This window comes from Lonchura striata, chromosome 27, assembly GCF_050655825.1.
Source record: "Lonchura striata isolate lonStrDom1 chromosome 27, ASM5065582v1, whole genome shotgun sequence".
NCBI classification, from domain to species: Eukaryota; Metazoa; Chordata; class Aves; order Passeriformes; family Estrildidae; genus Lonchura; species Lonchura striata.
In genome coordinates, this window is record NC_140729.1 from 10,665,844 (window position 1) to 10,687,420 (window position 21,577).

The window sequence follows — 21,577 nt, forward strand, 5'->3', positions numbered from 1 at the left end:
GGTGTCGGGATCGGTACCGGGATTCGTGCCGGGGCTCGAGCAGTGTCAGAGGTGGATCCAGGGTCGGTGCCGATGTCTGGGGTGGGTCCTGAGATGCCGCTGCCGACACTAGGGTCAGTCCCGGGATGCCGGTGACGGTACCGAGTCCGGGTCCTGGTCCCGGAGCGGTCCGGGCGGGGTGCCGCCGTCTGTTGCGGTACCGGGATGGGTCCCGGCTCCCGGGGCACCGCAGGGGGCGGTGCCGGAGGTCCGGGGCGGTGCCGGGGGTTGGTGCGGGGGTCTCGGGGCGGTGCCGGGGGTGGTCCCGGTGCCGGGGCGGTGCCGCTCCGGGGGTGGGCACTGGGCGGCCGTGCCCGGCGGCTCCGGCAGGTGGAGCCCGGTCCCCGCGGCGGGCGGGCGGACGGGCCGGGCGGGCCGGGCATGGCGGGGTAACGGCGCGGAGCCACCATGCGGCCCCGCCGCCTCCTGCCGCCGCTGCCGCCGCTGCCGGTGCTGCTGCTGCTGGCGGCCGCGGGCGGGCGGCGGGCGCGGGGCGCGGCGGAGCCGGGAGCGCACGGTGAGAGCGGCCTTTGTGTGCGGGGCGGGGGGCGCCGCCGGCAACACCCCGCGCCCTCTCCGCCCGAGCCCCGCGCCCACATCCCCCCGGCATCCCTCGGCCCCCACCCCTGCCCCGCAGCACCCAACGCCCCGCTCCCCCACACCCGCCCGAGCCCCGCGCCCACATCCCCCCGGCATCCTTTGAAGCCCATCGCCCCCCCGCGCACCGCCCCCCGATCGATCCCGGCACCGGCCCCCCCATCCCCGCATGACCCCCGCCCCGACATCCCCCCGGCATCCCTTGGCTTCGTCACCCCCTCAGCAGCACCGGCCCCCTCCGCCCCCCGCCCCGCGACTCCCCGGCACCCCACACCCGCAGCCCCGCCCCACGATCCCGACACCCCCATCCCCTCCCGGCCCCCCGGCTCCGACACCCCCATCCGCACCCGCCCCCCCACCGCGCCCGCGCCCCCCCGTCCACCCCCCTTGTCCACCCCCGGCTCTGTCCGGCCGCACCCCCTCTGTCCGTCCGTCCGTCTGTCTCCCCTCCCCGGGCGGTTCTGGCCCCTGGCGGGAAGAGGGTGATGGGTGAGGGGCCTGGGCAGTGCCAGGGGGTGCAGCTGGTTGGGGGGGTCACGGACAGAGCCTGGGGGGACGAGAGGGTGGGGATGGTGCCAGACCTTGCGGTACAGGATGGTGGGGGGGGGTCCCGGGCAGCGCCAAGAGGTTGTGATGGTGGGTGGGCGTCACAAACGAGGGGGTGAAGGAAGTTGGGTGGGGATCGTGGACAGAGCTTGGGGGTGCAGGAGGGTGGATGGGGGTCCTGAGCAGAACTTGAGGATGTCTGATGGTGGGTGGAGGTCCCAGGTCAGGGGGTTCATGATGATGGGTGAGCAGCACCCGGGGGTGCAGGGTGGTGGGGGGTGCATCCGGCAGGTAGGGTCGGCCTTGGGGTCCCCGCGGTTCCCTGTGACCCCCTCCTGCACCCCAAACCCTCCCGGGGCCAGGGTGAGGCATGCCTGGGGGTGGGAAGGGGGGTCCCTGTTCCGTCCTGTCTGTGCTGGCTCAGCTCCCCACTGGCGTCACCGCTGCCCATCCCTCCTGTCCCCGCGGGGTGACAGACATGACAGGGCTCCTCACTGCCCCCAGGGCCTGGCACCCCCTGCCCCTCCTCATGGGACCCTGGGTCAGACTGGGAGGCACTGGGGAGCCAGCGAGGGGCCAGGGTGCCTCGCGGTGGCCTCACCACCCCCTGGGGACCCTTTGGTGATGGCGGGGGCACAGAGAGCGGGCACGGGGCCATGCCCGTGCCTGTGTCCCCGCGCTGGGGGTGGCACCATGGCCCCCCTCTCGGGCGGACAGCGGGGTGGCTGTTGATGCCAGCTGTCCCCCGGCAGCTGCGGGTGGCCGCGGGGACATTCCTGCCCGCGGGTGCCGGCTGTCCCCGCCATGCGGGGGACACCCCCAGCCCCTCCATTCCTGAACCCGCCCCCCCGCCCCTGTGCATCGCTGGAGCAGCTGCTGCGAATCTCCCCCTCTCACCCATTGCCACATCTGGGCCGCATCTGGGCCCGGGCGGGTCGGGGGGGTGCCTGGTGGAGTGGGGGGGCTCCGGGGGGCCGGGGCTGCGGGGGGCCCGGCGGCAGCCCCGGGGCGCGGGATGAAGGAGGTCGTTGCCTGGGTGACGGCGCCGGAGCCGGGACCGCTGCCAAAGGCTGCGGATCATGCGCAGGATGGCGCTGGCTGGGGGGGGCCGGGGGCACCGGGGGTTTAGGGTCCCCCCCTCCCTCGAGCCGGGCTCTGCAGCGGGGACATGCCCGGGGGATCCCTCCCACTGCTGCTGGTGGGGCCTGCTGGGTTCAAGACCCCCTGACCTTGGGACAGGTGTGAGCGGCACCTGGGGGTGGCTTTGGTGGGGGGGTTGAGGGTGACATGACTGGGTGCACCCACCCGGGTGGGCACAGCACCCTGGGGCCAGGAGCCCCCTCAGGGGGGCACAGGGTGGGCACAGCAGTGACACCCCTCGGGACGGTGCCTGCTGCCTACTGGGGAGCACCTGTGAGATGCCACGGTGATGCCTGTGACCCACCTGGGTGGTGGCTGTGACCTGCTGGGTATGGTGGGCACTGGGACAGGTCCCACCACCTGCTGGCGTGGTGACCATCATCCACCAAGATGGTGGTTGTGATGGTGACCCTGACACCCCTGGGATGCTGGCCATGAGCCCCGTGGGATGGTGGCCATGACCTGGCAGGGCGTGTTCCACCACCTGCTGAAATGGTGGCGGGACCCCCTGTGCTGTTGGCCATGAACCCCTTGTGATGGGGATGGTGGCCATGACCCAGCAGAACAGATCCCATCACCTGTTGGTGTGGTGCCCACCATCCATCAGGATGGTGCCCATGACTCCTGGGATGGTGCCCATGGCTCCCTGGGATGGTGGCCGTGCCTCTGGGATGGTGGCCATGCCCCCTGGGTTAGTGGCTGTGACTCCCGAGGTGTCCCCCCGTGCCCCGTGCCCACGCCGTGTCCCCGCCGTGTCCCCGCAGAGGTGCTGCTGCGGGTGCAGGTGTTCGAGAGCGGGACGCTGGCCCCGCTGCCGCAGGCGGCCCTGGACGTGTTTGGCGCCCGCAGCGCGCTGGCAGCCGGGACCACGGACCACACGGGCACCGGGGTGCTGCCCGTGCCCTACCGCCTGGGCTCCTGGCTGCTCGTCACCGCCGCACGCCGCGGATACGTCACCGCCTCTGTCCCCTGGCGCGTCACCAAACTGCCACGTGAGTCACCGGGACCCCCAGCCTGGAGGGACCCCAGTGCCTTCCTGGGCAGCTCTGGCTGGGGGTCCCCAATCGCCTTCCTGGGGCTTTGTGTTTGTCTGGGGGACACAATCTCTCCCTAAGGGGATTTAAGCCATGATGGGGGAGGGATCCTCAATCCTTTCCTCAGGGTTCTGGGTCTGATTGGAGGTCCTAAATTCCTAACTGGGGGGCTCTGAGCCCTGGTGTATGGTCCTTAGTCCCTCAGTCCCTTCCTTACAAAGGAGCCCTGATAGGTTTCAGGGTGTTACAAAAGGGTGTTTGGGAGGGGAAAACCATATCCTGGTGGCCCCCAAATCCCTCCATCCCATCCCATCCCATCCCATCCCATCCCATCCCATCCCATCCCATCCCATCCCATCCCATCCCATCCCATCCCATCCCATCCCAGGGCAGGGGAAGTCGGGGGTGCCCCCTGAGATTCCAGCCCTTTTCCCCAGGGCAGGGGGGAGTGGGGCGGTGGCATCAGTGGGAGGGGTCACCTTTGGGGGGGTGGCACACACAGGAGCACCCAGCTGGGAAGGTGGGAATGGGGCTACAGGGACTGTGGGGTACAGGATGGGGATGGGGATGAGGGAATGGGGATATTGGGATGAAGCAATACAGGGACAGAGATGGAGGGTGCATGGATGGGGTTGTGGAGGTGGTGCCCCTGCCCTGCCCACTCCCTGCCCTCCCCGTCCCCAAATGCACCTCATCCCTTGCTGCGTCCCCGTTCCCCACCCCCTTTGCAGACCCCATCTCCCCCCCTCTCCCTATCAGTCCCCCCAAGCCCGGAGGAGTGTGTGTGTATTTTTGGGGTCCAGGTGTGTGTATTTTGGGATCCCCCATCACCCCTCTTCCCCTTCCAGTCTACGCCTCCATCAGCCTCTACCTGCTCCCGGAGCGCCCGGCCACGCTCATCCTCTACGAGGACCTGGTCCAGATCCTCCTGGGATCCCCAGGTGGGACACGGGGATGGCCCTGGGTGACACCGCCGGGCCCCCCGGGTGCTGCCACTCCCCCTGTGCCCCCCGGCGGAACCGCGGGGCTGGCGGTGGATGACACCCGCCGTGTCCCCGCAGGTGGCCGCGGGCAGCCGTGGGCGCAGTTCCCCCGGCGGGCAGCCCGCCTGCCCCGCAGCTCCACGTACAGCCAGCTCGCCGCGTCCCTCACCGCCGCCTCCGGGCCCAGCCTGGCCCGCGCCTTCCCCGCCTTCCTCGGGGCCGAGCAGGACGGCAGCGGTACGGGGGACACCGGGGACGGGGCAGTGGGGGACACACCCGCTGTGGCCCCCTTAGGGATGTCCTGTCCTTGTCCCCGCAGCCAATGGCACGTGGCTGGAGCTGGCGCCGGTGGCGGCTGTCAGCGTCCACCTCTTCACCGGCAACGGGACTGAGGTGCCGCTGGCCGGCCCCGTCCATCTGTCCGTCCCTTTGGCCCCCGACGCCGCGGCCGTGGTGGCCACCAGTGTGCCAGCCTGGAGGTTTGACCCCAAGAGCGGTGAGTGCTGGCTGGGGGTGGCAGAGGGGAACACGGGGTGGCAGAGGGGGACACGGGGTGGCAGAGAGGGACAGCTCCTACTGGGACTGGCAGAGGGACACACAGCTCCTGCTGGAGGTGGCACAGGGGGACATGGGGTGGCAAAGGGGGTCACAGCTCCTTGCTGGGGGTGGCAGAGGGACACATGGGGTGGCAGAGGGGGACACAGCTCCTGCTGGGGGTGGTGGGGGGTGATGAGGGGAGGGGTCTCAGCCCAGTGTGTCCCCGCAGGGCTGTGGGTGCGGAATGGGACGGGGCTGATCCGGAAGGAAGGCCGGCAGCTGTACTGGACCTTCGTCTCCTCCCAGCTGGGATATTGGGCAGCAGCTCTGCCCTCCCCCAGCACAGGTGAGGTGACACCTGTGAGTGCCCTCCCAGCCTGTGTCCCTTGGCTCTGGGGAGGCGGTGGCAGCACTTTGGGGTGCTTCCCTCTCTGACTGCCCTGTCCCAGGGCTGCCTGAGGGGCTGGGACCACCCTGGGGTGCCCCTGGTGGGGTGGGGGCTCCTCACAATCCCACCGTCCCCAGGGCTGTCTGGGCTGAGGGGACATTGCAGCCCCCTGGGGTGCTCTGGTGGGGGTTCCCTTTGCCCCCCTGTGCCAGGGCAGACCCCCAGGATACTCTTAGGGGGGCTCTCCCTCTGACCCTGCTGTCCCCAGGGCTGGTGGCGATGGCAGCGGGTGTGACAGACATCACCACCTACCACACCATCTTCCTCCTCACCATCCTGGGTGCCCTGGCCCTGCTCGTCCTCATCCTCCTCTGCCTCCTCATTTACTACTGCAGGTCAGCACCAGCTGCGTCCTGGCCATGGGGGGTGGGAACAGAACCCGACATTCTGTGTGGGAATGGGGGTCAGCACCCACCTGTAAGCCCTGGGTGCCCCATAGCTGGGGGGGACCATTTTCTGTCACCCTATAGCTGGTTATGGGGAGGGGGCAGCATCCTCCTGGTACCCCTGGGTGTTGTATAGCTGGCTTTGGGAAGGGGGGCATGGGTACCCCATGGCACCTCCAAGTGCCCTAGACCTGACTATGGGGAAGGGGCACCACCCTCCTGGCACCCTTGAGGGCCCTGTAGGTACTTTGGGGGAGTCACCACCCCTTGGAACCCCCAAATGCCCAATAGTTGGCTATGGGGAGGAGGTACCAGCCTGTGGTGCCTCTGGGTGCTCTTTAGTTGGATTTGGGAGCCAGACACTGATCTCCAGAACCACTGGGTGTCCTACAGCTGGCCTGGGAGGGGGGACATCACTCTAACTGGATGTGGGGGGTGACACACCACTCCCCAGCACCCCTGGGTGCCCTCTAACTGGATGTGGGGGGTGACACATCACTCCCCAGCACCCCTGGGTGCCCTCTAACTGGATGTGGGGGGTGACACATCACTCCCCAGCACCCCTGGGTGCCCTACAGCCCCCTCCTCTGGCTCCTTCCATGGGGCGACGGGGGTTAGCAGGGGGACCGCCGCCCCCACGAGCCCGTGTCTCCCCGCAGGCGGCGGTGCCTGAAGCCGCGGGCGCAGCACCGCAAGCTGCCGCTGCCGGGGCCGCTGGACGCGGCGCGTCGGGACCAGGCCACCTCGGTGTCCCAGCTGGACCTCCTGTGCGGGGGCAGCCACCTGGAGACCGCCTCCTCGGGGGGGGACACCGACCTGCCCACCCCCAGCCTGCCCCCCTCGACCCGCGAGCTGACCCCCGCCCGGCCGGACTTCTTCCAGCCGCCGGCCCCCGCCCCGCTCCGCGCCGGCCTCCGGCCCCCGGCGGCCACGCTGGGCCCCCGCCGCCGCCAGCCCCCCGCCCACGAGGACTACGGGCGCCCCGGCGAAGCCTTCGGCCTGCGGGCCGCCCGCTCGGTGGACGGGCTGCAGCCGCCCGACGAGCACCCCCGGGGCACCGCCGCCTTCGCCCCGCGGCCCCCCTCGCCCTCCTTCCCCCGCTACGGGCCGCAGCCCCCCGAGCTGCCGCTGCCGGAGCCCCCCCCGCGCCCGCCCTCGCTGGCCCCCCCCGGGCCCCTGCTGCTCTGCGGGCCCCTGGACCGGGCCGGGGGCCCCGAGGATGTTTACCGGGGGGTGATGCCCACCCTCCTCATCCCCGCCCGCTACATGCGGCTGGCTCCCGGCGAGCCCGAGGGTCCCCCCGAAGCCGACGGGGGCCCCGGTTCGACGGCGGCGACGGCCGCGCCCCCGGCCCCCCCCTCCTCCGGGCAGCCCTTCGAGGAAGGGGAAAACTGGGGCGGGGCTCGTGCCCCCCAGCCGGTGAGCGGCTCGGTGGCCATCCCGGTGCTGCTGGACGGGTCGGCGGTGGCGCAGCTCAACGGGGAGCTGCAGGCGCTGGCGGGACAGCAGCTCCTGGAACTGGGGGGGCCGCCACCCCCGAGAGCCTGGTTCGTGTCCCTGGACGGGCGCTCCTCCCAGGTTCGGCATTCCTACATCGACCTGCAGGGCAGCGAGAGGGGCCCCGGCCCCGCGCCCCCTCCCCGCCTGCCCCGGGCCGCCGGAGGCGGGGAGGAGGACGGGGGGCCCCGGCCCCCCCTGCCCGCAGCCTCCCCCGAGGACAGCTCGCTCGCCCCGCTGCTGGAAGCGGGCAGCGGGGGGCGGCGAGGCGGGGGCAGCGGCCGCAGCAGCGCCAGCGAAGCCCCCCGAGACTCCCTGACCAGCCCCGAGGAGGAGGCGCTGGCCGAGGCGGGCGACGGAGGCGACGACGGGGGCGACCGCAAGAGCCCCTGGCAGAAGCGGGAGGAGCGGCCTCTGATGGTCTTCAATGTCAAGTGAGTGTGGGGAGCGCGGGCCCCTGGTCCGGGGGTGGAGGGCGAGTCCCGAGGGCTGCCGAGAGGCTGGGGACACCGCTGCCGTCACCCGTCTCAGCCCAGCACTGTCCTGCCCGGCCACCATCTCCCACCACCGTCTTCTGTCATCGCTGTCCCATCGCTGTGCTTTGCCACTGCCGTCTCACCCCACCACCATTCCATCCTTCATCCTGCCCCATCAGTCCCATCCACCACAACCCCACACAGCCATCATCTCCTCCCACTGCTGTCATCCCCCATCCCACTGTCCCACCACCCCGTCCTTCCTGTCACTGTCCCATCCTGCCAAGCCATCCCACCACCTTCCCTACCATTCTGCCTTGTCACTGTCCTCTGCCACTACTGTCCTAGCCCACCACCATCCTCTCCTGCCCCCATCGTGTCCCATCACTGTCCCACCCCACCGTAATCCCATTCCAGCACCACCGTCCCTTTCCCACCAGCTCTCCCACTCCTCATCCATTCCGTCCCCTGTTCCTTGTCCAGCCCCTCCCAGTATCCTGCCAGGGGAGGGACCAGATTGACCACACCCAGGCGACCCCTGTCCCCATCTGCTCGGGACCGCCACCCTGTGCCACCAGGCTCAGCCACACCGGGATCCTGCTGCCCCTGTTCCCTCCGTGTCCCACCCCAAGACCACCACCCGCCTCCCTGTCTCCTGGTGGTGGGAACTGCATGCTCCATGTTCCCCGGTCCTGAGCCATGTCCCCTTTTGTGTCCCTGCAGGACAGGGGGGGCTGGCACTGCCCCCCGAGCCAGCGGTGCCTCCAAGCTGCCATAGGAGCCAGGGGGCCCCTGTCCCCCCACCCTCATCCCCCTTTGGATTTTAACTTGTGTTTCTAAATGTTTTCTACGTGGTGAGGATGAAGAGGGGTCATTGGGGCCAGGCTGGCAGAGGGGGGGCCATGGGGAACCCCCCAGGTGCCAGGCTGGGCAGGGAGCTGCTGCCTGCACCTGCCCACACGTCCTGTCTGCTCCTTAGAGGCATTAATATATTAAACATACAAAATCCCCCCTGCCTCCGCCTCCTGCCTCAGTTTCCCCCCCACCAGGAACCATGGGTGGAGTTTCTCCTAGAAACCGTTTATTGGGGTGGTGGCACTCGGGGCGTGGTGGTGGTGGGGGTGTCCCCAGTGCCATCAGAGCAGGTCCCAGCGCTGGGGACTGCACCCCCAGCCCCCCCCGGTGCAGCGGGACCCCGCGGGGCAGCAGTGGCGGCCATCGGAGCAGCAGGAGCCCTGCAGAGAGAGACTGAGTGAGCGGGGGGTGATGCCACCCCCACCCCACTCTGGTGTCCCCCCACTCACCTGGGCAAAGGGACAGCACCCCCAGGAGCCTCCCCGGGCCTGGCAGCACCGCTGGCCTACGTGGCAGGAGCCAGTGGCACCGCAGGGCACGAGGCCACCTGGGTGGATGCCAGCGGCTTGCAGTGGGGCGGGGGGTGCCCGGCGGGGGGCTGAGGGAGCCTGGCGGGGGGCTGAGGGGGTTGGCAGGAGCGGGGTGGGTGCCAGCAGCTTCTCACAGCTCTCGGTGGCCACGTTGCAGGTGTAGCCCCGGGGACAGCAGTGCTTGTGGTCCCCGCAGCAAACGGCCTGGGGGGGACACAGGATGGGGTCAGTGGGGGACACGGGTGTCTGGGGGACATAGGGCTCCGGGTTCCAGGGACAGCAAGGACCCAGGTCCCCAGGTGTCCCCAGCAGAGACCCAAGGATTGTGCCAAACCCTGTCCCCAAGGTGCCCACAGAGCCTCCATGGAGGGTACCAGTGACAAAAGTGGGAGTGTCCCATGTCCCTGCCCCCCAGCCCTGCTTGTCCCCAAAGGGCCATCCCCACAGTCACACTCTGTCCCAACCCTCCTCCATTCCATTCCCAAATCCTCATTTCCTGGGACAACACCCCACCCCACACCCGAGGTCCCCGAACCCCCAGGACCCCGAACCCCAGGGACTCCCCCACACCTGCTCAAGAGGGCAGCACCCCCAGGTGCCCAGGCTCAGCTGGCAGCAGGTGCTCCCGTCAGGACAGCTCGTCTTCTCATCACATTTGACATTCCCCGATGTCACCTGTGTCACCTGTCCCCCCCGGGGCAGTGCCGGGGTCTTGCGCAGCCAGGGCCGGCGGGTGCCACCCCCCTGCAGGCAGCTGCCCCCCTCGGGGTCGCAGGTGTAGCCCTGGGGGCAGCAGTGCACGTGGTCGGGGCAGCAGACGGCCTGGGGGGGCAAAGAGGGGGGGCTGAGCACAGGGGACCCCCAGCAATACAGTTGGGGACCTCCAGGGGACAAGTGCCCTCCTGCCTGTTCCTGCCTTGCCCTGTTCTGTGTTCCCCCTGGACCCAGCCTGGCTTCATCCCCAATTTGAGGGGGGCAGATTTGGGAACCCCCTTGTGATGCCTCTGCCCCTCTGTGTGATGCATGGATGTCCCTGAGCACCCTGTTGGCCTTGTGTGCCTCTGTCAGCTCCTGCCACTGGAGTCCCAAACTGGTCCCACTTAGCAGAGGGGGTCTGACTGTGGTTGGGGGGCAGCAAAGGGGCCCTGTGTCCCATTGGGACATGAGGGGTTTGGAGCCCACCCTGAAGGACAAGGGACAGCTGCCCTCACTGTGCCCAGGGGACATACGCTCTTATCCTTCAGGCAACAAAGGGGGACATCTGGCCTTGACCCTCCTGGGGAAAAGGCAACATTGGCCTTTGTCCCCTCGGAGCATAGGAGACCCCCAGCCCACGGGGCTGTTGAAGGGACAGGTGGTTGCTGTGCCCTGTGAATGTTCCCATGTCACCAGGCAGGTGCTTCACTCAGGGTCCCTTGAGCCATATCTCCCCTCCAAGGACACCCCATGACCCCCTGCTCCCCTGGGTGCACCCCTGGGGCCCTGACCCCACACAGCCACGGACCCCCATGGGCAGAGCCCCCCCCAACCTCTTTGAAGGGGCAGCACCCCCAGGTGCCCAGGCTCAGCTGGCAGCAGGTGCTCCCGTCAGGACAGCTCGTCTCCTCATCACATTTGACATTCCCCGATGTCACCTGTGTCACCTGTCCCCCCCGGGGCAGCGCCGGGGTCTTGCGCAGCCAGGGCCGGCGGGTGCCACCCCCCTGCAGGCAGCTGCCCCCCTCGGGGTCGCAGGTGTAGCCCTGGGGGCAGCAGTGCACGTGGTCGGGGCAGCAGACGGCCTGGGGGGGCAAAGAGGGGGGGCTGAGCACAGGGGACCCTCCCCAGGGACTGCCACCTCCACAGGAGAGGGGACAAATGTGTCCCCTCCGGCCCATTCCTGCCGTCCCCATTCCCTGCCCCAGCAGTGAGGAGGGAGGGATATGGAGACCCCCCCCTCATCACTCCTGACCTCTCCCCTCAGTGGGACTCAGGAAGGTCCCTGAGCATCCTGGTGGCTTCATGTCCCTTCTCCAGCCCCTGCCAGTGGAGCCCCAAACTGGTCCCAGTCAGTACAGGAGGTTTGACTGGGGGATGTCAACGTGACTCAGTGTCACCCCCACCCCCGTGGGACATCAGGGAATGGGAGCCCTCCTGCGGGACAGGGGACATCTCCCAGTCCCAGAGGGACACAGGGGACCCCCATCCTTGTCCCTCCCCAGGCAGACCAGGGACATCAAACCTTGTTTTGGGCAAATATAAGGAACCCCCACCCTTGTCCTTCTCAGTGGAGCAAGACGCAGCTGCCCTCATCCCACCCAGGGGGACAGGAGACGTGTGTGTCCTGGGGGCACAGGGGACCCCCGTACCTGCTCGAGGGGGCAGCACCCCCAGGCCCCTGAGCTGAGCCTGCAGCACGTGTTCCCATCGGGACAGCTCGTCTCCTCGTCACACTTGACCTCACCAGCTGGGGACAGGGGACAGTCAGGGCTGGTGTCCCCTCCCCGGGACAGGACAGGGGGTGGTTGCTCCCTGAGGGCGTCTTACCTGTGGGCAGAGCTGCTGGGGAGGCAGAGCCCCCCAGGGAGGTGCAGGTGGAGTGGATCAGGTCACAGGTGGTGCCCTGGGGACAGCAGTGCTGCCCGTCACTGCAGCACACGGCCTGGGGGGAGAAACAGCATGACACGGGCCCCAGATGGGCACAGGGGGGGCACAGCATATGGGACATGGTGTGGAGGTGCCCTTGGGACAGCAGTGCTGCCCATCACTGCAGGACACAGCCTGGGGGGAGAGATATGGGGTGACAGGGGCCCTGGGGACAAGGACAGGGTGTGCACAGCACGTGGGGCAGTGCAGGGTGCCTGGTATGGGGACATGGCACAGGTTGGGGTGCCCAGGGCCCAGTGTCCACCACAGGATGCCCAACAAGGTGTGTCTGGTGTAGGATGATTGGGACAGGCTGCCCAAAATAGGGTGCTTGGCATCACTGTAGGGTGCTTGGAATTGGGATGTCCAGAATGGGGTGCCTGCATGGATGGGTACAGGATGAGTGACGTGTGTTGGGGTGTGGGGTGCTGGTTTGGAGTGCCCAGTGAGGGGTGGCTGGATTGGGGTGCCTGGCACAGGAGTGCTTGGTTTGGGGTGCCTGGTGGAGGATGGCTAGGATTTGGTGTCTGGCATGGGGTGCTTGTTTTGGGGTGTTCAGTGGGGGGTGGGGGGTTTGGGGTGCTGGGCACAGATTTGGCACAGCTGCCCATCCCAGGGTGCCCAGGGCTGTGCCAGCACTCACGTTCTGCAGGGGACAGCAGCCGTACTGCCCTGGGGACAGCTGGCAGCAGGTGGCCCCATCGGGACACGCCGAGCGGCCATCGGGACACAGCACCTGGCGCAGCGCCACTGGGGGGACACACGGTGTCACCACGTCCCCTCCCCTGGCACAGCGCCACTGGGGGGACACACGGTGTCACCGCGTCCCCTCCGAGGGCCCGGCACAGCGAGGGCACCCCCGGGCACACCCCTTACCTGGGGCAGGGGGCAGGCGCTTCCAGGCGGGGAAGGCTGTGCCCAAGGGGATGTCTGTGTCACCGGCAGGGGACACACAGCGCCCGCGGGCCAGGTCGCAGATGGTGGCGTGGGGACAGCAGTGCACCTTGTCAGCACAGCACGAGGCCTGCGGGTGCCAGCCATGCTCGTCACAGCGACGGCCGTGCCAGGCCCCCCCCTCAGCGTCCCCGTGTCCCCACACCCCGTACCTGGGGCATGGGGCAGCACCCCCAGGCGCCGCTGCCCGTCACACAGCACGTGGCATCATCGGGACACTCGGACTGGCCGTCAGGACAGGGGACAGCACGGGGGGCTGCGGAGACAGGTGAGGCACCCCCGTGTCCATCCTGTCCCCTTGAGGCCCACCCTGACCCCCGCCACCCCCCCGTGTCCCTGTACCTGGGTCTGTGACACAGGACTCCCCATCAGTGCTGCAGCGGGACCCTCGGGGACAGCAGCGGTGGCCCCCGGCACAGGGGACACTCTGGGGAGAGAGAAGGGGGAAGGAGCGCAGGGGGGTCAGGGAGTGCCCCCCAAACGGCAGGGACAGGGGGAAACTGAGGCACAGGGGAGGGGGCTCACCTCTGGCAGCTGGCAGTTGGCGGGGCAGGATGAGCGGTCCTGGCACCCCATTGCACTGCGGGCAGGCAGGGCCTGGGGGGGCATAGGAGGGGTTATCATCCCCTGCTGAGGCCCCTCCGATCCCCCCAAACTCCGTGCACTCACCGGGGTGATGGGGCAGGGTCCCCCCTGGGGACAGGGCAGCTGGGCCCCCGCGCTGGCCAGGGCCACCCACAGCAGCAGGAGGGTCCTCATGGCTCTGGGGGCACCTGCAGGAACCCCCCGGCCTCAGTTTCCCTTCTCACTGTGCGGGCAGGCAGTTCTCAACTTCTTCTTTCAGCCATGTGTTGGGAAAGCCCCATCCCCCCCTTCAGCCAGCTCCCCCACCCCGGGGTGCTGGGGGCACCCACGGAGAGCGGGACACCCTGCGGTGTGTGGCACCCCAACCGCGCCCCGATAACATCTCCCTGCGGTGCCGGACGGGCCCGTCCCACAATCACGGTCACGGTCACGGTCACGGTCACTTTCACTTCCCTTTCCCCGCTGCGGGCACCTCCCGCCCCGCCCAGCGCGGCCACGGGGGCTGTGTCCCATGGGGGGCTCGGGGGGACCCCGGTGTCACTGCACCCCCACCCCTGCGACCCCCCCCGGGCAGGGCTGGGCTGACCCCCGACATCGCCCAGCAGCAGAGCCGGGGCTCCCAGTGCTCCCAGTAACTGCAGTACCCCCAGTGCTCCCAGTAACCACAGTGCTCCCAGTGCTCCCAGTATCCCCAGTGCTCCCAGTAACGCCAGTGCTCCCAGGGCTCCCAGTACCCCCAGTGCTCTCCCATGACTCCCAGGACCTCCCGGTGGATCTCAGTGCTGCCCCATGATTCCCAGTGCCTCCCAGTTCCTCCCGTGACTCCCAGTTCCTCCCAAAGCTCCCAGCACCTCCCAGTCGTCCGTATGACTCCCAGTAGCCCTAGTGTCTCCCAGTGGCCCCCGTGACTCTCAGTTCCTCCCGAGACTCCCAGTTCCTCCTGGCAGCTCCCAGTGCTCCAAGTGCTCCCGGTACCTCCCGGCTATGCCCGTGTGTCCCAGCGCTCCCGGTCCCGGCCGCAAGCCCCCCCCACCGCTGGCCGCAAGCCCCGCCCCCACCGCCCATTGGCCGCCCGCCGCACCCGCCGCGCTGCCATTGGCCAGCCCGGGGTGAGGGGGCGGGCACGGCGGCCGCCTCACACCGCCACGTGACGGGCGGTCACGTGCCAGCCCCCCCCCCCCTCCGACCCCCTGGGGCTGAGGGCGGCGAGAGCGGGGGGGGCTCGGCCTGAGGGAGCGGGAGCGGGGCGGCGACCCCGCAGACCGCCCTGCCCGGGACACGGACCCACAGAGACCCCGCAGACCGCCCTGCCTGGAACACAGACCCACAGAGACCCCACAGACCGCCCTGCCCGGGACACGGACCCACAGAGACCCCGCAGACCGCCCTGCCTGGAACACAGACCCACAGAGACCCCACAGACCGCCCTGCCCGGGACACGGACCCACAGAGACCCCGCAGACCGCCCTGCCCGGGGCACGGACCCCACAGACCGCCCTGCCCGGGACACGGACCCACAGAGACCCCGCAGACCGCCCTGCCTGGAACACAGACCCACAGAGACCCCGCAGACCGCCCTGCCTGGAACACAGACCCACAGAGACCCCGCAGACCGCCCTGCCCGGGGCACGGACCCCACAGACCGCCCTGCCCGGGACACGGACCCACAGAGACCCCGCAGACCGCCCTGCCTGGAACACAGACCCACAGAGACCCCGCAGACCGCCCTGCCCGGGACACACACGGACCCACAGACCGCCCTGCCCGGGGCACGGACCCCTCTGTCTGCAGCCTGGAGCACTCCTGTGTGAGCCCCAGTTCCCCTCTCACAGGCAGAGACACCACGAGGGCACAGACCCCTCATCAGGGCACAGAGCCCATCAGGGGCACAGAGCCTACCAGGGGCACAGAGCCCATCAGGGGCACAGAGCCCACCAGGGGCACAGAGCCCATCAGGGGCACAGACCCCTCATCAGGGCACAGAGCCCATCAGGGGCACAGAGCCTACCAGGGGCACAGAGCCCATCAGGGGCACAGATCCCCCTGCCCGGGTCTCAGGGTTTTGCCCCTTGGTGTCTTGGAGCTCTCCAGACCTCGCTCCCAGGGCAGGCAGTAGCCCCAGTGCCTCCCAGGCCCCCAAATCCTCCCCAACCCTGCAAATTTCCGTCAACCCCCTCCAGTCCTCCCCAACATCCCCAACCTTCCCAAAACTCCAATCTTTGCCCCCCAACTCCCCCATCCTCCCTGCCAATGCCCACAAGTGGCCCTAAATCCTCTCCAAGTCCCCTCCAAGCCCCTGTGCCCCAAAGACCACTTCAACCTCTCCAACCCTTCCCAAAACTTCTAACCTTCCTTTCCAAGTCTTTCCCACCCCCTCCAAGCTCCCCTAAATCCCCTCCAATGCCAATGCCCCTCCAAACCCCCTCCACCTCCCCAAACCCCTCTTCCAACCGATCCTAAACATTCCCTTAACTCCCATTTCCCCTCCTACACCAACTCCCTCATTTGCCTCCAAGTCCCCCAAATGACCCCCGTCCCAGGAAATTCACTCCAAAACCTCTTCCACTCTGACACCCCCTAAACCTTAAAATCCCCTCAACTTCTTCAACTTCCTCCAAACCCTTCATAAACTCCAAACCTCCCTTTCCAACACCCCAAATCCCCTGCAAACCCCTAAACCCCCTCTGATCTTCCCAACCCTTCCAAATCCCTTTCAGCCCATGCCAACCTCCCTCCACACTCCCTTCCCAGCCCCCAGCGTCTCCTTAGACCCCCAAATCCAATTCCCACTCCAGCACCCTGAAATCCCCTCCATAACCTTCAAACTCCCTCTCAAGCCCCCCAAAACAGTCCCTACTCCCAACCCCAAATCTGCCTCCAACCCTCCAAACCACTTCCAGCCTTCCCAACCTCTCCAAACCCTCTCCACACTGCCTCCCAAGTCCCCCAAACCCTCTCTAGACCCCAACCCCTCCAAACCCCCAAAATCCCCTCTAGGTCCCCCCAACCACCTACCAACCTTCCAAACCCTTCAAAATCCTTTAAAACTCCCTTCCAACCTTTCTCCACACTCCCAAGTCCTTCAATCCCTCCCTAGACCCCCCAACTCTTCCAAATCCCCCTCCAATGCCCTGAAATCCCCTCTAAACCCCTCAAACCCCCTCCACAACTCCCTCCCTAGCCCCCCAACCCCTCCAGATCCACCTCCAACCCCACAAAATCCCCTCTAAACCCCTCAACCCCCTCCACACTCCCTCCCAAGCCCCCCAATCCCTCCCTAGACCCCCAACCTCCCCTTCAACACCCCCGTTCTCTCCCCAGACCCATCTCCATGCAGAAAGCACAGCACCAGCCCATCCCAGAGCCGCCCGTGCGGGGCTGGGGGCACACGGGGCCTTTATTGGGGTCAGATGGCTGACTGCTCCTGGCGGGGGGGCTCGCCGGGGCCCGGCGGCCGCTCGGGCTCGGTGGCCATGGCAGCCTGGCGCAGCACGGCCATGTGCTCCTCGGCGGCCGCCAGTGACCGCTCGACCCAGTGGCGAGCGGCCGGCTGGCGACAGGCGCTGCGGGTCACCAGCACCAGGTGACTGACCGACAGCAGCAGCGCCGCGGCCCTGCGGGGACACGGGGCTCTCACTGCCCTGTCACCTCCCTGTCACCGCACTGTCACCTCCCGCCCTGCCCCATGGTGGCTCCCTCAGCAGCAGTTTGCCTCTGGTGACCAGGGATGGGACCCAGGGAATGGCCTGAGCTTGTGTCACAGGGGGTTTGGGATGGATCTCAGGAAAGGTTCTTCCTCCAGTGGTGCTGGCACTGCCCAGGCTCCCCAGGGTATGGGCACAGCCCCGAGGCTGCCAGAGCTCCAGGAGGGTTTGGATGGCGCTGCCAGGGATGCCCAGGGTGGGATGTTGGGGTGTCTGGGCAGGGACGGGGGTGGGACTGGATGAGCCTTGGGGTCCCTCCCAACCTGGGATATTCTGGGATCTGCTCAGACCAACGGGCCTCCCTGTCCTGCTGGATGACCTGGGCTTGTCCCCAGAGTGGGGTTGTCCCCAGAGGTGCGATAGGTGATGTGGGGGTGTCCCCACCCACAGGTATTCCCCACCCAGGAGAGTCCCTGTCCTTCTCGCCACTGTCACCTCGCATCCAGCAGTTTGGGGTCCAGCGGGGGGTACATGGATCTCACAACGTCATCCACTCTGCGGTGGGGACAGCGTTAATCCCAGGGGACACTGGTGACACCTCCAGCACAGCCACCCCAGGCCTCAAGAGCTCTCTTGGAGCCCTGCGACCTCCCTAGAGCCCCAGGATCCCCCTGAACCCCAGGACACCTCCCAGAGTCCCAAAATTACCCCAGGACCCTGGGATGCCTCCCAGAGTCCCTGGACACCCCTAAAGTCCCCATGTTTCCCTCCAGAGTCCCCAGGGTCCTTCCCAGTGCCTCAGGACTCCCCCCAGAGCCCTGGGATGTCCCCAGAGCCCCCAGGACCCCTCCAGACCCACCCTGTCCCAAATCTCTGGAGCCCCTCCAGAGCCCTGGAATTTTCCCCCCATCCCTGTAGACACCCCAGAGCCACAGGACCCCACCCAAGAGACCCCCCCAAACATCCCGTCACCTGGGGCTGATGCGCTTGGCCACCACGATGATGTCACCCAGGCTGGCTGGGGACTTCACGCGCGTGCCCGAGCCCATGGTCATGGCCACCAACTTCTCCGTCAGTGTGTGACAGATCTGGGGGACAGCAGTGGCCATTCAGTGCCCATCAACACCAGTGCCACAAGTGCCACCTACCATCAGCACCAGTGCCACCAGTACCAACAATGTCACTACTGCCACCATTACCACAACTGCTGCCCACCACTGACACCAACATCACTAGTGCCACTGGTGCCACCACTGCCACCAGCTCTACCAGTACCACCAGTGCTGCCATTGCCACCAGTGTCACCCGTCCCACCAGTGTCACCACTACCACCAGTGCCACGCCCTCACTCACCTTCAGGATGGCAATGCAGTGGGACACCAGACCCCTGTGGAGAAAGAGGGTGTGAATCCACCTGTGTCCCCCCTGCTCTGTCCTTGTCCCCTGTGTCTCCCCTCTTCTGACATCCCTTGTCCCCCAGACCTGTGGGGATATTCCCATCCAAGACCATCTTGAGGACCATCCCCATGGCTTGGTGACCTCCAAATCTGTCCCCTACATCCCATGATGGGGGGCTGGCACTGCACAGGGGTCCCCAGCAGTGGGGGCACTCACGAGGCATCCTCGACCCAGTCCTCGTTCTCCAGGATGGCCTCTATGTGGGGGTTGGTGATGACCACGTCATCCAGCTCCAGCTCCGAGGGCTCTGACGGTGTCTCCATGGTCCCCATCAGGTCCACGATGGGTCTGTCAGAGACATGGGGGACATCCCACCAAGGGCCACCTCCTTGGGCTGCCCCACAGCCCCAGTGGCCCTGATACTGGTGGACGTGTCCCCATCTTTGTCCCCCTGGTGATGTGGATGTGTCCCAAACTGGGACAAGATGGAGGCATCTTCCCTCTGATGATGCTGGACATTGCCTGCATCATCCCCCTGGTCACAGTGGCTGTGTCCCCATCTTTAATCCCTGGATGATGTTGGACATGTCCCCAGCTTTATCCCTTTGATGATGGCTGATGTGTCCCCATCTCTGTCCCCCTGATGATGGTGGATGCGTCCCCATCTTTGTCTCCCCGATTACCGTGGACATGTCCCCCAGATTGTCTCCGTGATGATGCTGAACATGTCCCCAGCACTGTCCCCAGCCCATGGGGGTTGAGGTGCCTCCCTGGTGGGGACAGGGACACTGCCACCCCCGTGGGTCACTCACTTGGTGTCGTAGTGGTGGCGCAGATCCTTGGGGTGACAGTAGCGCTGCCTGCACACCACCACCAGCGCCACGAAGGACGCCAGGAAGATGGTGGCCAGCACCCCGATGGCCACAATGACAACGGTCTCCATGGCTTGTCCCCACCGGAGGGGCTCAGGCGTCCGGTGCCATCACAGCACGCTGGGGGCTACAGTGACAGGGGCACTGGAGACTGGAACCCCACAGATATTCTCCTCTCCATCCCGCACCTCAAAACACCCGGCTAGGACCCGGTGTCACCCCCAGATGGATCCCTGTCCCCAGGGTCAGTGTCACCTGGGGGATGTGGTGCCTCTGGGTCTGGGGTGCAGCAGGATTTGCTGCCCTCAACCTGTCACCGTGGCCATGGGGACAGGAGCTGGGGTCAGGAGAGCAAGGCCTGGGCCATAGGGGGGTGTGGGGACCCCCAGAGTGTGTTCTCCTGGGGACACTCACAGCTCTGTCGCTACTGGGACATGGGGACCCCCAGAGCCTTTCCCTATGAGAACACAGGGACCCCAGAGACTGACCCCTATAGGGAGCCCAGAGTTCCTGTCCCTATGGGGCCACAGAGCCCCCCAGCCCCACAGGGACCCCCAGAGCCCCCAGTTCTGATTCCTATGGGGTCATGAGGACCTCCAGAGCCCCCTTTCCACGGGGATCCCCCAAATCTGATCCCAGCTGGGCCACGGGGACACCTGAGCCACCCCAGCTGCAGTAGCAAGGCCTGTGTGTCCCTGTCCCCATGGGCAGCAGACACAGCCATACCAGGCCCAGGGGAACCGGTGTCCCCACATGGACAGACCAGGAGTCCCGTGGGGTTCCCGCCCTGCGGGGGGACCCCCGTGCCCATCCCGCGGGCTGGGGGCTCCATCCCTGCCCTCCCTACCTGCTCCAGCCGGGCACTGCCGGGCGGGACACGGGGACACGCGGGGACGGTGCCACTTCCGTGCCGGGTGTGCAAACACGGCCACACCGACCTTCGCCCCCTGACTCACACTGGGCCCCCACAGCGGGGGGTGCGGGGTGGGCCCCCAAAACCCTCTGGCCCCACTGCCTCCCCCCTCCCCTCACCCTTTTTTTCTTTCTCCCCTAAAACCCATTGAATTTTAAGCCAGGTTTAGGGATTTGGCTTAAATTTCCAGCCTGGCTGCAGTAGTCCCTGCAGCCCCACAGGGTTGGGGACAGTGGCGGGGGGACAGGGTGTCTCCGCCGCCCCCCCCTGTCACTTTCTCACTGTGATTAAAGCCTTAAGAGGGATTTTGGCTGCCAAAGCTGCTTTTGCTGTAACCCCCTGGTGCCTGGTTCTGGGGAGGGGGGCAGGGCACAGCCCCGGGGGTGTCCCCAGGCCCCCCCAAAGTGTCCCAGAACCATCCCCAGCCCCAGGCGGTGTCCCTGTCCCGGCTGGGCTGGGGTCAGACCCTACCTGAGCAACACCAGGGAAGGTGGGAAGGGGAAAGGGGGGTCTGGGGGGGCACTGGGAGAGGGGGTCACTGCTGGGCAGTGTGGGGGGTTCTGGGACCAGGGGACACAGCTGTGGATCTCGGGGGTTTCTGGGATGGGGGGGCACAGCTGGGGGGCTTGAGGGGGTTCTGGGATGGGGGGTCACTACTGGGAGGTTTGGACGGGTTGTAGGACTGGGGGATCACTACTGGAGGGTTTGGGGGGTTCTGGGACTGGGGGGGGTCACTGCTGGGGGGGTTCTGGGAGGGGAGGGGGGCTGCTGCTGGGGGGTGTCCGGAGAGTCCCTGGGAGTGTCTGGGGGGGTCTGGGGGAGGGCCGCTGCTGGCGGTTCCCAGTCCTGCACAGCCCCGGTTGCCGGGGGGGCACGGGGCTAATGGGGTCCCTCCTGCTGGCCCTGAGGGTCGCTCCGGGGGCCCAGAGCGGGGGGATGGGGGTCTCTGGGGGGCCCGACACGGCTCTATGGGAGGGATCGCTCCCACGGGTCCCCTATAGCGCCTGGGCTCCCGTGGGGGTTTGGGGGATGGCTGGGGGGGTCCCGGGCAGGAGATCCCCTCCCAGCTCCCTCGGTGGGTCCCTGCGACCCCCCCGAGTCCCCCCAGTCCCTCCCGGACCCCCGCACCTGGAGCGGCTCCGCGGCGGGCGCGAACAAGATGGAGCCGGGCGGGGGGCGCGGAGCGGGGCCGGGAGCGGGGTGGGATCGGGATGGGAGCGGGGAGGGAGCAGAGAGGGAGCGGGGATCGGCCGGGCTCTGCCCCCAGCACCGCCTCCATCCCGCCCCGCAGCGTCCCGAGGGTCCCATGCGCCTCCCAAAGTTCTGAAGTGTGTTCCATGCATCCCAAAGTGTCCCAAAATGTCCCAAAGCACTCCCACTGCACTCCTGAAGTCACAAGGTACTCCTTGTGCTCCAAAGTGGTCCTCGTGCATCCCAAAGCGGCTCTGTTCTGTCCCAAAGTGCCCCTGCTGAACCCTCGAAGCATTGTCTTGTCCCCCAAGCTATCCCCTTGTGCCC

General features: G+C 67.5%; 3 protein-coding genes across 7 annotated transcripts; 1 reads left to right on the forward strand and 2 right to left on the reverse strand.

Moving 5' to 3' along the window:
- The first annotated feature begins 418 nt into the window (after positions 1-418).
- On the forward strand, positions 419-8,698 carry FAM171A2 (family with sequence similarity 171 member A2). The gene is made up of 9 exons (XM_085562122.1): positions 419-556; positions 3,087-3,314; positions 4,205-4,297; positions 4,418-4,576; positions 4,659-4,835; positions 5,106-5,222; positions 5,533-5,659; positions 6,370-7,641; positions 8,407-8,698. Exons 1-9 carry the CDS (start codon positions 448-450, stop codon positions 8,459-8,461), a joined length of 2,337 nt encoding a protein of 778 aa, XP_085418248.1. The 5' UTR covers positions 419-447; the 3' UTR covers positions 8,462-8,698.
- A 49-nt stretch (positions 8,699-8,747) lies between these two features.
- GRN (granulin precursor) lies at positions 8,748-14,246 on the reverse strand. Of its 4 annotated transcripts, none has more exons than XM_077788255.2 (13): positions 14,208-14,246; positions 13,317-13,420; positions 13,173-13,244; positions 12,990-13,074; positions 12,800-12,903; positions 12,570-12,717; positions 12,337-12,443; positions 11,595-11,709; positions 11,417-11,514; positions 10,598-10,849; positions 9,639-9,890; positions 8,988-9,272; positions 8,748-8,918 (listed from the first exon to the last, which is right to left on the reverse strand). In XM_077788255.2, the coding sequence occupies exons 2-13, from the start codon at positions 13,404-13,406 to the stop codon at positions 8,820-8,822; spliced, it is 1,707 nt and encodes a 568-aa protein (XP_077644381.2). In that variant the 5' UTR covers positions 13,407-13,420; positions 14,208-14,246; the 3' UTR covers positions 8,748-8,819. The 4 variants fall into 4 exon arrangements, with proteins under 4 accessions (XP_077644381.2, XP_085418250.1, XP_077644382.2 ...); XM_085562124.1 differs by having other exon boundaries at positions 13,317-13,455; XM_077788256.2 differs by having other exon boundaries at positions 14,084-14,246.
- A 2,342-nt stretch (positions 14,247-16,588) lies between these two features.
- On the reverse strand, positions 16,589-21,230 carry TMEM98 (transmembrane protein 98). 2 transcript variants are annotated; one of them, XM_085562125.1, is made up of 7 exons: positions 21,188-21,230; positions 19,087-19,273; positions 18,491-18,622; positions 18,230-18,263; positions 17,849-17,964; positions 17,372-17,431; positions 16,589-16,846 (listed from the first exon to the last, which is right to left on the reverse strand). In XM_085562125.1, the coding sequence occupies exons 2-7, from the start codon at positions 19,215-19,217 to the stop codon at positions 16,639-16,641; spliced, it is 681 nt and encodes a 226-aa protein (XP_085418251.1). In that variant the 5' UTR covers positions 19,218-19,273; positions 21,188-21,230; the 3' UTR covers positions 16,589-16,638. The 2 variants fall into 2 exon arrangements, with proteins under 2 accessions (XP_085418251.1, XP_021395555.1); XM_021539880.3 differs by lacking the exon at positions 21,188-21,230 and adding an exon at positions 19,994-20,196.
- Positions 21,231-21,577: the final 347 nt, after the last annotated feature.